General features: G+C 49.0%; 1 protein-coding gene across 11 annotated transcripts in view; it reads right to left on the reverse strand.

Annotated features, from left to right (window-relative positions):
• The window catches only part of STX8 (syntaxin 8), a 304,958-nt gene that overhangs the window by 100,197 nt on the left and 188,143 nt on the right, over positions 1-16,618 (reverse strand). For all 11 annotated transcript variants that reach the window (XM_070061378.2, XM_089318376.1, XM_089318375.1 and 8 more), the window contains one exon: positions 12,192-12,293. In XM_070061378.2, the coding sequence (XP_069917479.2) occupies positions 12,192-12,293 (102 nt within the window). The remainder of the gene's footprint in view (positions 1-12,191; positions 12,294-16,618) is intronic.

The following is a 16,618-nucleotide window of genomic DNA, read 5'->3' on the forward strand; positions in this document are numbered from 1 at the left end:
AGATTGTGTTAGGCTGGGTTAGCAAAGTATCTTGGGCAGGAGTTGGGATGCTCTTTCCACCACAATCAGGTAGATAAATAATATGGGCAAAGCCTGCTACAAGTGTGCAGAATGCATCCTGTCCCAGGGCAACTGACGGTACTTTTGAACCCAGGTGCTAGCTGCAGGCCCTGGTAGGCTGGATGAAAGCAGATGAATTAATTGGCGGACACACAGTACCAGAAAACGCACAGAAACTTATACAGCAGGTAGGATCCTCAATCAAGGCCCATGCAGTGTAATTATTCCTCAATACAGACAGAAGCCGCTCTTGGAAAACACACTGTATCTTTCCAAACCAAATCAAAAAATGGTTACACTTTATCATCATTGCTGACCCCTCAATGATAAGCAAAGCCCGGTGCTCCTAACAGATGCAAAGGAGCGTGGCGGTCTCTGAGGCTGTCAGCCCCTATCCATCACCTTCTATTAAGTAAAGGTTTTCCAATTTTGTGCTTCTCTCAAAGGCTTCGTTTTGCCTAGATTAAGCTGAAATATCAACATTTGAACTTACTGCTCCTATTCCAGCTCTCCAAATAGATGCTACTGGCAGAAAAATAGGCTTTTCTACCATAGCAACTCAAAATCAGAGTAGGTGACAGTGGTGTTGGTCACACGGTCAGAATCCTGACCACGGGCACTTAGCACACACTTTACACAAGCGCTGTGAGAACCACGGGGCCCGGGACTGACAGAGGGGAAGCTCTGCGAGTTGCTTGTTTTAGCTCCTGCAAAGAAGATCAAGCAATTCTTTCACACTGACTGGAGTGCCACAGTCTTCTCTCAGATTACAGGTGCAGGCCTCCTAAAAGTTACTGATTTTTGAGAGAGAAGTGGGGAAGGTGGGGGATGGAGAGGGAGAGAACACACACCTATGTGCTGGTTTACTTCCCAAAATGTTTGCAAGAGCCAGGGCTGGACTGAAGTCAAAGCCAGGAGCCAGAAACTGAATCCAGGTCTCCCAGATGGGTGGAAGGAACCCACTGACTTGAGCCATCACTGCTGCCTCCCAGAGTGTGCATAAACCGGAAGCTGAAGTCAGGAGACAGAGCCGAGAGCTGAAACCAGGCACTCCAACGTGGGATGCAGGTGTCTCAGTTTCACGATTTAGTACTTTCTCTCTCTGTGATTGAGAAAACAGTTCCAAGTCGAGTGAAAAAGGTACAGTTTTAAAAACAAGAACATCTTGGCCGGCACTGTGGCTCACTAGGCTAATCCTCCACCTGCGGCACCAGTACCCCGGGTTCTAGTCCCAGTTGGGGCACCGGATTCTGTCCTGGTTGCTCCTCTTCCAGTCCAGCTCTCTGCTGTGGCCCGGGAAGGCAGTGGAGGATGGCCCAAGTGCTTGGGCCCTGCACCCGCATGGGAGACCAGGAGGAAGCACCTGGCTCCTGGCTTCGGATTGGTGCAGCACATTTGGGGGGTGAACCAACGGAAGGAAGACCTTTCTCTCTGTCTCTCTCTCTAACTCTGCCTGTCAAACAAACAAACAAACAAAAAAACCAAGAGCGTCTTAAGGAGAAGAACCCATCTAAGTTATCTTTGTGATACTGATGCCTGGGAAAATGTCTGCTGCATTATTCTTTCTAAAACCCTAAGATAGGCTGTCACAGGTGATGTGATTATTATCTAAGCTACACCCCAACACAGTTGTCTGTACCCACCAGTAGACTTCCACTGTTATTCTTAACGGCTACATACAAGTGACAAAGAGCCACAGATAGAATGGGGAGATCACCAAGAGGGGAGAGTTGGAATGAACAGGTCTGAGCACTGACCAGAGAGAGGTGAGAGACCCCAAAGTAGTACACGGTGATTTGTTTTATTTGGCCCATATAGTACCTTTTAAAATGTGAATTTACTGTCAACACTACAATATTGGTGTGTGTGGGGGGGGGATTTCACATAAAGATCCAGATTTCAGGCTTCTTTAAAAAAAAAAAAACCACGGACAGATAGAGGGCCCAGCAGCACTCGGCTTTTGTTTCCACTTTGTTGAAATCTGCAGGTCCCTCTCTGGTTGGCCACTGGAGAGGATCACAGTGGCCCACTTCATTCATTTCCTGTCTGGGCCTGGAGGGCGTGTGAAGGGGGGGCAGGGCAGTTTTGAGCCTGAAACAAGCAGGTGGCGAGCCTGGGAGAGGGGGCTTGTTTTGGGATCCCGAGGACAGGTCCACAGAGAGCGTGTCCAGGTGGACAGGGTGCCGTGGGCGGTCACGAGAAGCGGGTTGGCAGCTGATGAGGGACACAGACCGTGGGGTCCAGGGGGAAGTCTGGGCCTGAGATGCAGAGCTGCTACCTGCCATGAAGTCATCCAAAAGAGGAGATTCCTCAGCTTGAAGAAAATTACGAAGAAAAGAGCAGAGACCGGAGTCCTGGGTATGAGGGAACTTCAGAAGGTCCCTGGAAACTGGAGTTGAGAGACAAGTTCCCGGGGGCAGGCACGTGGCCTAGTGCTTAAACCTCCAGCTGGGACACCCACCTGCCCTACCAGAGTTTCTAAGGTTTCAGATCCAGCTCAGCTCCCAGATCCGCTGTCCTGCTAATGCACAGCCTTGGGAGGGCTGCAGATCAAGGACTTGGGTCCCCGCCCCAAACACGAGAGACCTGGATGGGGTTCCTGGCTCCTGGCTTTGGCCTGGCACAGCCCTGGCTGTTGCAGGCATTTGGTGGGGAGTGAACCAGCACCTTTTGTCTGTCTCTGTCTCCTTGCCTTTCAAATAAACAAATTGATAAATACAATTTGAAATTTCACAGCGTTTTTTTCATTATACATGAACTTTGTGAAGATTCTTTACACAGTCCGAGAGAGAGAGAGAGAGAGAGGGAGGAAGAACCTGAAGGAGACAATGGGAAATTCAACAAGCATGGTAACTTCTCTGCCATCTGGTCCCAGACTGTCTAGCTGCATTTTCTGTGCCTTGGTGTCAGCCAGTCGGCCAGCTGCTTGCTTGATGAATCAGGTCACCGTGGGTGTCTTCTTCAAATCTTTATTTCCCACTGCCTGAGATGCTGCTTCCCCCTACCTGCTTGTTACATCGCTATTCAGCCTTCTGACACCAGCTCCAGGGCTGCCCCAAAGAAAGTGAGAAGCCACACAGCCCCGCGCGTCTCTAGGAGAGACAGCCTTGATGGTGCCGCCCTGACACTGCAGGCCTCCCTTAATCTGCACTACAGGTGGCCAGGGACCAGGGCAGCATTCACGCTCCTCAGTGCCTGACATCCAGGGACGCTGGATAAATGATAACAGGACAAAGGCAAAGGTGGAAGGAGCGGCTGGAAGTGCAGGATGGGTGTTGGGTCATGCTGGCTCCCGGCAATCAAGGAAGACGAGCCATTTCTGCCACAGAGAACCATCCTAAGTCCCTGAAGTCGTTCAAGGAGAAGGAGGGCTGGGGAGGCAGGCAGGGGATGGGACCAAGAATCTGTCGCTCTGAAGCTCGGGGTGGGAGATGGTTTCTGACAGGTTACTGGGGACAGAACTTGGAAATGCAGACCACAAGGCTTAACGCTGCTCAGCACCAGGGTTAACACTACTGCATCCCCGTGTGTTTTCTGCCTGGAAGGAGCTCCCACGGCGGGATGTCCTGATAGGAGGCAGCACACCCCTTCCCAGGTCCACTCCCTCTGCCCACCCTGGACAGCCAGGCATGGCCAGCTCTGCCCTCCTCCTCAGACCAAAAGCAGCAGTGACAGTGAGGGCTGGCAATGTCCCTAAGCAGCCCTGGTCTTGGTGTCAGCCCCGAGCGCTGGTCCAGGGCTGGCTGCTGTGATCCCTGGCACTGGTGCTCCAGCCTCCTGCTAAGGCACACCCAGAGAGACAGCAGTGATGGCTCAAGCAGGTGGGTCCCCGTCATCCATGTGGGAGACCTGGATCGAGTTCCAGGCTCCTGGCTTCGTGCTGGCCCAGCCCTGGCCATTGTGGACATTTGGGGAGTGAACCAGTGGATGGGAGCATCCTCTTTCTTTCTGCCTCTCAAATTTAATTAAAAATATATATATATAATTTGCACAGGGAAAAAATGATTAGAAGTAGCAAAATGCTGAATACAGCAGTATTATTTTTTCCTTACAAATTTTACTTCTTAAATCATAAAATCTAGGCTTGTTTTCCAATATCCTAAAATAAAGAACATCTTCACAGCCCTCTGCCACCCAGCTGCACACCTGCCCCTCTCACCTCTGCAGACACTCGGTGTTGACAACGTCTGCTCCTTTCCACCTGTCCCCATGCTCTAACAAACTCTGCCTACGTGGCACGGAGCCCGTATCATATAAACGCAGCCTCTCGCTGGTTTCTCTTAATGCAAGGTTTTTCCTTTACCAAAAGGGAATCACAGCTGGCCTAACAAGGCTTGAATCACTGGACCCAAGAAGTCATTTGCTTCTCCAATGGACAAAAATGCCTTGCTAGCCAGCATTGTCTGGAGGGGTTTGTTTAGGGGAATTCCAGGTCTGAGATAACCCCCCAGGCCAACCGGAGCCCACCAGGCCATCATAAATCCCCTAGAGACCACAGCATTGCTGACCAATCAAAGGAAGATCACAAGCACCACTCCCAGTCAGGAACTTGGGCGTGAGCTGGTCACATACTTCCCAGCCCCCATTTCAATCTATAAGAACCTTTTCCCCTAATTCCTCAGGGAGTCCAGGCATGGAGAAACAGCTGCCTGGCTCCTTGCTCTGCACTTTGCAATAAATGCCTACATTCTTCCACCGCCCCGGGGTCAGCAACTGGCTTTCTGTGCAATGGGTGAGCAGACCCAGGTTTGGGGGTTCTACAGCAACACCTCCAGCTAGTTTGAGGTGTTGTCAAGCAACACGTGTAGGTCTCTGTCACTCTTTCCTTTCCTCGTCCACGCTCCCTTCCTTAAGTGAGATCATACTCTGTACACCGTTTGATTTTTCTCACTTTATTAGACCCAGAAGCGGCTGCTCCTACTTATTCCTCACACCTCTGCTCCTGTGTTGTGGTCCCTGGGAAACCTCTGGGTGCTGCGCCCATGCAGATCCTGTTCCTGCTATAAATCTTACAGGTATGGATGCCCCACGCGAGGTGTCCCTCTCATGTACCCTAAATCTTTTTTTTTCTTTGGAAGTACATTTTTTTGTAGCTTGACCTTTGTTTATGTATTTTAAAGATGGGGGCTGGTGCTGTGGCATAGCGGGTAAAGCCACCCACCACCTGCAGTACCAACATCCCATGTAGGTGCTGGTTTGTGTCCCAGCTGCTCTTCTTCAATCCAGCTCTCTGCTATGGCCTGGGAAAGCAGTGGAAGATGGCCCAAGTTCTTGGACCCCTGCACCCACGTGGGAGATCCAGAAGAAGCTCCTGGCTCCTGGCTTCGGATTGGCCCAGTTCCGGCCATTGTGGCCAGTTGGGGGAGTGAACCAGCATATGGAAAACTTCTCTCTCTGCCTCTGCCTCTCTCTAACTCTGCCTTTCAAATGAATAAATAAATCTTTTTTTTTTTTTTTAAATCCTCTGGAAGACACAAATAGTTCTGTTACAAAATTTGGTTTGTTAGACAACTTGGAACACAGTTTCTTCCCTGACTAGGAATCGTTTCTAAAGAGCAAACGTCCCAGCGCTCGCTATTCGAAGGTGGGGCACTTCCTCATGGTCAGCGTGTGCGCCAGAGCCGGCATCTGTCCATGTCACACTTGATAGTGGGCTTCCAAATCCCGGCTTCCTTCCTAGAAATCAAGTCCATTTCTAATCAAACGAGGGTGCTACCTTCTGAGCTCCAAAATACTCCTGCATAACCTACTCAAGTGATCCTGGTTTTCCTCAAAGGCCCTTCTATGCTGGCTTCAAACACAAGCAAGAATCTCTAAGCTGTATCTATGCAGAAGGCTCCTGGTAAGCCATTTAACCATTTTTTTAAAAAAGATTTATTTATTTATTTATTTGAAAGGCAGGAGAGAGAGAGCGCACGTGAGCGAGAGAGGTCTTCCATTGGCCGGTTCACTCCCCAAATGGCTGCAATGACCATAGCTGGGCCCCAGGAGACTTCACGTGGCTGCAGGGGCACAAGCACTCGGGCCATCTTCCGCTGCTTTCCCAGGTGCACTAGCAGGGAGCTGGATCAGAAGTGGAGCAGCCAGAAATGTAAGTGGCGCCCATATGGGATGCTAGCGTCGCAGGTGGAGGCTTATCCTGCTGGGCCACAGCGCTGGCCCCATCTGACTGCACTTTAACAAAGCTGGCATTTATACGGCTCACTAGTCCCAGTTGCTGTCCCACCCACCTGGCTGTCATTTAGTCTGCAGAATAATCACGTACATTAGGTCAGGCTGAGTGTCCCTTACCTGAAACGCTTGGGACCAGAAGTATTTCAGGGTTTGGATCTTTCTTTGCAGATCTTGAAATATTTGCGTCATGTAATGAAACAGTTCGGGGATGAAACCAAAATTTAATGCGAAATTCACTTATGTTTCATATACAGTATATACAAGGGGGTCTTTTAAAAGTTCACAGAAAACGCATGTTATGAAAAAACTCCATGAATTTCTATTTTTTTTGCATCTTTATAAACTTATCTTCTAATTCCTTTTTTCCAATCTTTTTTTTTAAAAATTTGTTTATTTACTTGAAAGCTGAGTGAGTGAGTGAGAGAGTGAGAGAGAGAAAGAGAGAAAGAGAGAGAGAGTTAAATCTTCCATTCATAGGTTCACTCCCCAGATGATTCCAAAAGCTGGGGCTGTGCCAGGTCAAATCCAGGAGCCAGGAGCTCCATCTGGGTCTCCCATGTTGGTGGCAGGGACCCAAGTACTTGAGGGACCATTTATTGCTTCCCAGGCTAATTGGCAGGGAGCTGGATTGGAACAGAAGTAGCATGGACTCAACCTGTACCTGATATGTACCTGATATGGATGCAGGCATCCCAAGTGGCGGCTTAGCCCGCTGTGTCACAGCGCCACAGACTTTTGAAAGTCTCCTTATGTGCAGACCCTAAAGGGAATTCCACTTGGTGTTCTTCGTGTGCCTGGGTTTAGGCTGAGACGTGTTACATGAAGTCAGGCGTGGAATTTTCTACTTGTGGCGTCGGCTGTCAAAAAGTTTCAGATTTTGGCGTGTTTTGGGTTTTTGGATGCTCGGGCTGCTGTAAGCGCTGTTCTCCTTTTACTGGGACATAGGACACTCAGGATGTGAGGGGCAGAGCCCCAGCTGTGGCCCAGGGCTGCAGGATGCCTCCCCCCTGCCCTGCTCCACCTCCCTGCTAAGACGACCCCGGGTGAGCTGAGGGCACATGTGGGCGTTCTGGGTTGAGACAGTGTGAACGCCCGGTCTGTCCTCTGTGCAGGCTCCTCACTGCATCGCTCAAACGATGCTGAGCCCACAGTCGACGTGCCTAGACCACATGACGTAACAGTCAGTGCGCCCAGGAGCCGAGAGTCATTCAGAATTCTCAGTCTGGGCTTTCACAATCAGCCCCTCGGTCAGACGCAGACAAGGCTCTCGTGTGAATTCTAATGAGGACCAGGCTCACTGAATATTTAAACTGCAGTCACAAAGATCCACTTTCACGGCAATGCCTTTCACACAAGCAACAACCTGAAAATACATAAAGTGGACCGGTGGTCTAATTTGTGTTTTTGAAGCTAGGAGGGAAAAATAAATAAAATAAAATAAAAAAAGTAATACTGTTTTCGACTGGATGCGATCCCTGGGGTGGGGCTCCGGGAAGAAAAAGCACAAGAAGAAAGAATTTGGTAAAAACGTTCCAGCCCAGCCCGGCTACGGCTATGGAGGGAAAGGTTCACAAAGAGGTGCCGGGGTCCTTTGTTAACAACTGAACAAACAAATTCATCATCGGGCCCTTCTCCCGGGTGGCCCCAGCGATCCCGTCTGTATTGATCGCCAGGAATTCCCTCACTGCTCAAGCATCTCCGAGTGACAGGGCAGCCCATGGAGGAAGATGCGCGGAAGGAGGCTAACAAAAGGCCATTTCACGGTGGTTCACACCCGATCTCCGCACTCCTCGGAATCCACACCTCGCTCGCACCTTCTCGCTTAAACAGCCACTGGCGTGCGACCCACACGGGAGCGACTGCTTCTGTGCCCCTGTCCCCGCTGCAACCTTCCTGTCTCAAACACACCTTGCCTGCAGCTTCATGTATGTGCGCCCGTGCGCTTACACACACAACAGGACGGAGCCAGTCCTGCACGCGAGGAAACGAGGTCATTAATTCTTTGTCAAGGCTTGAGGCTCTTGGGCCAAAACCCCACCCCTCAAATGCCTTTGATTTATCCTGGCTTTCAGTATCTTCTTTGACAGGCAGAGTGGATAATGAGAGAGAGAGACAGAGAGAAAGGTCTTCCTTTGCCGTTGGTTCACCCTCCAATGGCCGCTGCGGCCAGCGTGCTGCGGCCGGTGCACCGCGCCTATCCAAAGGCAGGAGCCAGGTGCTTCTCCTGGTCTCCCATGGGGTGCAGGGCCCAAGGACTTGGGCCATCCTCCACTGCACTCCCGGGCCACAGCAGAGAGCTGGCCTGGAAGAGGGGCAACCGGGACAGAATCCAGCACCCGGACCGGGACTAGAACCCCGTGTGCCGGCGCCGCTAGGTGGAGGATTAGCCTATTGAGCCGTGGCGCCAGCCTAGTATCTTCTAAATTAATGTTTATGGAAAGTTTGCTTTTCTAACTTTTTAAAGAATAATTAATTAATAATTATTTTATTTAAAGAAATCCTCCACTGGTTGAGTCTCTGCTCTGTTGGTACCAAATACGTGCATGGGATTTTGAATTTCAGTTCCTTTTTCTTTCTACTATAGACGGCCACATGCCCACCCCCACAAGCTTTCTATGTATCTGACTCATCTGTCTTAAGCCCAGGCAGAGCCCTGGGCTTCTAGCTCTGGCCTGGCCCAGCCCCTGCTGTTGTAGGCATCTGGAGAGTGAACATGTGGATAGAAGCTCTCCTTCTGTCTACCTGTCTGCCTTCCTGTCTAACTTCCAAATAAAAATGATTTTTTTTCCAAAAAAATTTGAAAAAGGACCAAATAGAACTTGTGGAAAATAAAAAGTGACTGAAATTCAAAATCCCGCGAAGGAAGTGCTGCAGTGTCTCTACAAGCGGGACCTCCTTAGAGCCGAAGGGGCCGCAGGCTGAGCCTCCACCACCAGCAAAGGCTCGCATCGCAGGTCAGCAAATGCACACATGGTTCAAGTGTTCCTTTAAAGAACTAAAATGCAAGCCGGCGCCACGGCTCACTAGGCTAATCCTCCACCTGCGGCGCCGGCACACCGGGTTCTAGTCCCGGTCGGGGCGCCGGATTCTGTCCCGGTTGCTCCTCTTCCAGGCCAGCTCTCTGCTGTGGCCCGGGAGTGCAGTGGAGGATGGCCCAAGTGCTTGGGCCCTGCACCCCATGGGAGACCAGGAGAAGCACCTGGCTCCTGCCATCGGATCAGCGCTGTGTGCCGGCCTCAGCGGCCATTGTGGGGTGAACCAACAGAAAAGGAAGACCTTTCTGTCTCTATCACTGTCCACTCTGCCTGTCAAAAAATAAATAAATAAATAAATAAAAATGCAAATAAAAAATTTTCCATCCGTTTAAAGATGTCAGGTGTGAGAAAGAATGTAAGTATCGTAATTTGGTTGTCAATACACAATAATGATGGAAACGTTAATACCAGAAACAAATCAAAGGGATAAAATAATTCTCTCCAAGGCATTGCCATTCAAAGAATAAGGAAGTTAATTTTTTCAATTTCTATTTAACACTGTCATGCTGCTTTGTTCTGAACCACTGTGTATAAATAATCCTGTTATTGACTATAAGAGGGGTCTTCAAAATGTTCCTGGAAGATGTGTGGGTTCCAATTTATTTTAACCACTTTATTATCCCCCATCTCAAAGGTAGAAAAACTGAGGCAAAGGGGAGCCTGGGCTTTGCTGTGGTCACACAGCGGCTAAGTGGGGAAGCTCGGCTGCGAGCCTGGGAGCCCGCTCCTAACCGCTGTGCTGCAGCCCCTCTAGAAATACGGAAGACGGTCACTGCTAGACGGCTGGGCCCTTTACGGAATTCTTGAAAACCGGGTTAGGTTTCAGCAAGTTTAGATTCACACAAGAACCGACGATCCCGGGAGACAGAGGTGGGAGTGAAGCCACGCCTCTCATGTTCACAGGATCTAGTCCCCAGGGACTGGCGGTGGCCTGGTCAGCTCGTGGTTACTGTAAGGAAACTCCTCAGGTGGGCTGCTTCATAAAGGAAAGTTCTGGAGGTATAAAGTCCGGGGCCTCACTGGGTGATGGACTTACTGTGGGCAGAGCCCCGGCAGGAGTCAGGAGGCACAGGTGTGTCTGTCTGTCTGTCTGGTCTCTCTCCCTGCTCTCACAAAGCCTCTGGGGTTCAATCATGGGGGCTCCATCCTCACCACCTTACTGAATCCTCGCCACCTCCCAAAAGCCCCACCCTCTTAATTCCTCACAATGGGGAGCACATCTCAGCCTTGGGAGACACTCAGACCAGAGCCAGACCATACCGACCGGCACAGCAAAATGCAGGAGGAAGCCACAGGATGCAAACACCTTTAGGAGCAGAAGTCCAGGTGTGTTTGCCTCTGATAGGTGAGAACTGCTGGGAGCGGGGGGAGGGGCAGGGAGAGCAGGACCACTGTGATAAAGGGACGCCCCCTTCCTCTGAAGGCCCAGAATCCAAATCTGCCCAACCTGGCCTCCTCTGCTGCTCTCTGGACTTCTTGCTTCACCAGTATATAGGCAGGGTGGGCAGTGTGCTTCTAGCCACACCTCTCAGGGGACCCTGGCATTGAGGTCACATCATTCTACACCTGGATCCAGCTGGAGGAACCCACTGTACTTTCCATACAAAAAAGGCTACAAGTCAGGGAAAAACTGTGCATGGATTACTAGTTCCCTTACTCTCCTTGTGTTTCTATTTTAAATAAACGTGCTAGCTTTATCGACACGGTACACCTGTGCAGAATGAAGCACCAAACACAATCCCTGTGGCTGCCACTGCCTTCACCACCACTCAGCATCACTTGCTTTGGGTGAGACACCATGCACAGGCGACACGAAATTTAAACCTCATGGAAAACGGCGTCGGGATTTCTGCAGAACAAGTACCCGCGTCAGAACTGCTCCATGTGCTCGCTAAACAGTAAGTATTCTCGAACACCACCCTAGACCTACTCCACTGGAGTTTCTAGACAGCCCGGGAATCAGCACCACAAGTCTGCACTCCCAGGGATGCTTATCTCGGCACAGGGTTGCATGTTTTACAAAGGAAGTATCAAGAAGTTACAATGGCATCACGAAATGCGATTTGAACTCAATCAGACCTCAGAACCTGAGCAGCTCCTTGTGGCTCTGCAGCTTAAGGTTCAATAAATAAGCAGGTGATGTAGAAAAAAAAAAAAAAACCATCCAGTTCACCTTTAAAACCCAGAAGGTCTTCCACCAGCAGTTTGCATAATGGTATATGTGGTGGAATGAGAAGGTGAGAAGGTCATGCCAAGATGGCCGCTGACAACAGAAACTGCCTGGCAACAGGCCGTGATTGGATGGCTTCGGAAACCACATGACAACAGAGCCTGACTGGCAACAGGTCGTGATTGGATGGCTTCGGAAACCACATGACAACAGAGCCTGACTGGCAACAGGCTGTGATTGGATGGCTTTGGAAACTGCCTGGCAACAGGCTGTGATTGGTTAGGGCATAGACCGTCCCTTGACCAGATTGGCTGCTTTGGCTATATAAGCAGCTGTAGCAACTGAAATAAACGAGTCTGCGGGCTGCTTGCCTCAAGCCCGCTTTCACCCGACTCCTGACTCCCGGGGTCTGTGTGGTGACTCCGCGCCTCTTGACCCCACCACGCTCCTCCTCCCAGAAACAAATCCACAGCAACAGGTATACAATGTTCCAAGCCATTCATTTCTGTCAACACAGAGGAAGTTTTCATGTTTTAAATTCTTAAGAAAAACTCTAAATGATATTCCTCTGAATTCCACACAGCTCATTTCAGTTTTAGTAAGACTTAGGCATCTTTTAGCAGTTTCAAAGCTTCATCGGATGGCACTGTCCACGTTAGAAGAGCCACCAAATCCCCAGGGTAAGCAGACAGACCCAGGCAACTCAGGGGTGAGTGCAAGGGAGAAGCGGGGTGACACCGACTCTCTCTTACCGCATGAAGCTGACTTTCTGTCCACTAGGCTCACGCGTCTGGTTTCCGTGCGGAGTTTCTCGTCTGTGTTCTCCACCAGGTTGGCAAGGTCATCAATTATCTCTAGGAAGGGAAGCGAAGGTGCATGGTTAATACTCCCCCAAACACCCTGGTTCACCTCACAGGGCCACAGCTGTGGCAGCTCCTTCCAGTAGGAACCCTGTCATGGGCAGTGAATTTAAAGGTACAGAACTAATGAATATTCTTTGACAAGTGCCCACCCAGTTGTCATTCCAGTATAAAGGTGACACAGACAAGACAGATCTCAGGGACCAGGGGGTCCTTCTTGAGCAAATTAATTGAGGATGAAATCTAGCTAATCAAGACACGAATACAACACAGGACTCTAATGGAGAAGCCAAGACACTGTGACATAAGAGATGGTGGTAGGCACAGGTGCTGTGGCGTAGCAGGTTAAGCCACCATCTGTGGTGCTGGCGTCCCATATGGGTGCCAGTTCGAGTCCCAGCTGCTCCATTTCCAAACCCGCTCCCTGCTAACGTGCCTGAGAAAGCAGTAGAAGATAGCCCAGGTTCTTGGGTCCCTGTACCCACATGGGAGACCCAGATGGAGCTCCTGGCTCCTGGTCCATTGTGGCCATTTGGGGAGCGAACCAGTGGATGGAAGATCTCTGTCTCTCCCTCTCTAATTCCGACTTTCAAATAAATAAATAAATAAATCTTTAAAAAATGATAGTGAAGAACAAATCCAAGAAGCACACACATATTTAGCCCTCTTTATCTCTGGGCTCTTGGTCCATGGAGTTAACCAACTCTAGAAAGAAAATACTTGGGGGTGCTTTTCCTGGTCTCCCATGGGGTGCAGGGCCCAAGCACCTGGGCCATCCTCCACTGCACTCCCTGGCCATAGCAGAGAGCTGGCCTGGAAGAGGGGCAACCGGGACAGAATCCGGCGCCCTGACCGGGACTAGAACCCGGTGTGCTGGCGCCGCAAGGTGGAGGATTAGCCTATTGAGCCACGGCGCCGGCTCTATTGTCTTTATTTCTTTAAGAATACGATAGGACCACTGTTTATATAACACTTACACCTGGTATTGTAGGTAATTGAGATTTAAAATGTGGGGCTGGCACTGTGGTGTAGTAGGCTAAGCTTCCATCTACAGCACCGCCACCCCATATGAGCGTTGGTTCAAGACCCAGCCGCTCCACTTCCCATTCAGCTCACTGCTAGTGGCTGGGAAAGCAGTGGAAGATGGTCCAAGTGCTTGGGGCCCTGCACCTGCATGGAAGACCTGGAAGAAGTCCTGGCTTTGGATCAGCCCAGCTCCAGCCACTGTAGCCATTTGGGGAGCAAACCAGCAGATGGAAGATATCTCTCTCTACTTCTCAAATAAATACATCTTTAAGTAAATATACAGATTTTGGTGCAAATATTTTTGAAATTCATGCATTTCATACGCACATTTTCCATGACCTTTTGGAATAACTCTCATGTATGGGTGATGTGCAGAGTGTTACAATATTATTCTGTAACACAATTACAATGATTTTATATACCTTTTACTTCATCAATACTTACAAGTAGGGGCAGGCATTTGGCCTAGCAGTTACAATGCTGGTTAAGATGTCTCTGTCCAATACCAGAGTGCCTGGGTTCAGCTGGGTCCTGGCCCAGCATCCCTATTCTAATTTCCTGCCAACACAAACCTTGGCAAGCAGCAGGTGATGGCTCAAGTGGCTGGTTCCCTGCCACCCACGTGGACAACCTGGATTGAGTTCCTGGCTCCCAGCTTTGTCCCTGCCCAGTCTTGGGTGTTGGAAGCATTTGGGAAGTGAATCAGCAGATGGCTATGTCTTCTGTCTCTACAGCCAACTGCTTACCTTGAAACACCCACAATCATGTAACTGTCAAGATCCTTAAAACAAAGCTCATCCCAGTTCCCCACTCTGACTCTCCAACCTCCATGCTCCCTGTCTCAGTTAACAGCATCGGCATTCGTTTGCTTGCCTAAGCTAGAAACCGTGAGCCGCTTGCCTTCTTCCTTCCTCTACTTCACGTGACACGCCACCTCCGAGTCACTCTAATTCTCCCTCTTCCCCGTCTCATTGTTTGTCCTCAACTCTCTTACTAATCACTCACTGAATTGCACCAGTGTTTCTAAAACAACGATCGAACTTAGCTTCCTGTTTCTAATCCCGAATCTTTCTCACGCATCCTCTGTACAATATTTAGGGACATATTTTTATTTTCTCAAATTTAATTAACACTCAAATAGCCACATACAGCGTGGGAGCTTAGAAAAAAAAAAAAAAAAGAGGAAGAAGACCAGAACATACCCCAGCCTCTTCCTTACTTTATAGTTTTGAAGAAAATCAATAGAGGGAATAAAATTAAATAGTAGATTGGAGAAGTTTGGCTCAGTGGTTAGGTCATCACTAGGGATTTTTACATCCTATAATGTAGTGCCTGGGTCGAGTCTGGGCTACTTGGCTTCCTGCTGGCGCATGCCCCGGGGGGGCAGCAGGTCATTGCTTAAATATTTGGGTCCTTGCCACCCACATGGGAGACCAGATGGAGCTCCTGGCTTCTGTCTTTGGACTGGCCCAGTCTTGATTGTTGCAGGCATTTGGGGAATGAACCAACAGATAGAAGATCTCTCTTTCAAATGAAAATGAGAATACATTTTTAAAAATTCGACACTAAAAATGCATGAGTCACCTAGAAAAAAGCAGGAAAAGAAGTACAAAGGAACAAATGATAGGAGGAACAAAAATCACTTAATTGCCAAACGGCATACATAAACTCAGCTATGTTAATAGTCACATTAAATTTAGATGGTCTAGGGGCCTGTGCTGTGGCGTACCAGGTAAAACAGCCACCTGCAGTGCCGCCATCCCATATGGGCACCCGTTTGAGTCCTGGCTGCTCTACTTCCAATCCAGCTCTCTGCTATGGCCTTCAGCAACCCGACAGAAGCAGCAGAAGATGGCCCAAGTCCTTGGGCCCCTGCACCCATGTGGGAGACCTGGAAGGAGCTCCTAGCTCCTGTCTTTGGACCAGTACCACTATGGCCATCTGGGGAATGGAACAGTGGATGGAAGACCTCTTCTGTCTGTCTGTCTCTCTCTCTCTGCCTCTGTAACTCTGCGTTTCAAATAAATAAATAAATCTTTTTAAAAAAATGTAAATAGTCTAAAGTCTGCAATTAAAAACTATCAGGCAGGATTTTCTTAAAGAAGAAAACATGACTGCGTTTTCTTAAACTCATTTCATAAATCACAGATAGTTTAAGAAAGCTGGGTGGTTATATTAACATCACATCAAATAGACTTCTAGTGAGTGAGTACATAGAGAGATTAAACTTTTCATCATGATTAAAGAAAATGTGACAAATATGGAAAATTGCCCAATGTTTAAAAGTTAAGGAATCTATCTTTAAACTCACATGACACAGACAAAATCACAACAGGCAGTAGAGAGTATACGGAACTGAATTATAATGATGACTTCTGTAGACTGGGCATTTGTGCGCCCTCAAAATTTGTATGTTGAAGCCCTATCCCCCATGTGCCGGCATTTGGGAGTGTCACCTGTGGGAGGCAATCGGCTTCTAAGGATGGAGCCCTCGTCAATTAAAGACTCTCAGCCCACGACCGCAATGTGCACCCTTATGAAAGAGGCCTTGGGGAGTTCTCTCCTTTGTTTGGGACTCCAGCAAAAGAAGTCTACATACCAGGACGCAGGCCCTCACCAGACACCGAATCTGCCAGCACCATGATCTTGGACTGCCAGCCTCCATAAGTAGCCATGTAGCTCCTGGTGTTCTGTTACAGCGGCCTGGATGGGAGATGTCAGCAACCCGACAGAAAAACAGTGTGGGCTGCCCCCAAAGCTGTACTTAGAAGTTTGTGCTCTATATGCATATGTTAGGAAAGGAGAAAGATGCAAACTCAACACTCAGATGAAGGGAGACAATCAAAGTCGTCCCAACAAATGCTGAAAAAGGATTTCACTACACGTCTATTCATGACACAAATTCTCAGCCAAACAGGAAAGAAAGGGAACTTCTTCGCCCTGATAAAAGACGTGTCTGAAAAACTTGGAGCTAACGTCATATTTACCAAACACGGAGTACGTGTCGTCTAGGATAAAGGCTAAGATACACGCTCTGATAGCTTTTATTGAGTGTTTTATCAGAAGCCCCACGATATACAAGAAGGTAAGGAGGCGGGGGGGGCGGGGAAGACAAAAAGATTTGAAAGTCAGATGTGAAACTGTATATTTGCAGATGACGTGACTGTGTGCGTGGAAAAACACGGAATCTTTCCATGCAGATAAAAAGGCAACGCTAAAAGGCACTCTATTTTTTCAAGGCAATGCCTTTTTCTAGCTTATAACAAACAACAGACAAAAAGTAGAAAACAATA

Source organism: Oryctolagus cuniculus, chromosome 17 (assembly GCF_051225735.1).
Source record: "Oryctolagus cuniculus isolate XC-2025 breed Fujian yellow rabbit chromosome 17, ASM5122573v1, whole genome shotgun sequence".
Taxonomy (NCBI): domain Eukaryota; kingdom Metazoa; phylum Chordata; class Mammalia; order Lagomorpha; family Leporidae; genus Oryctolagus; species Oryctolagus cuniculus.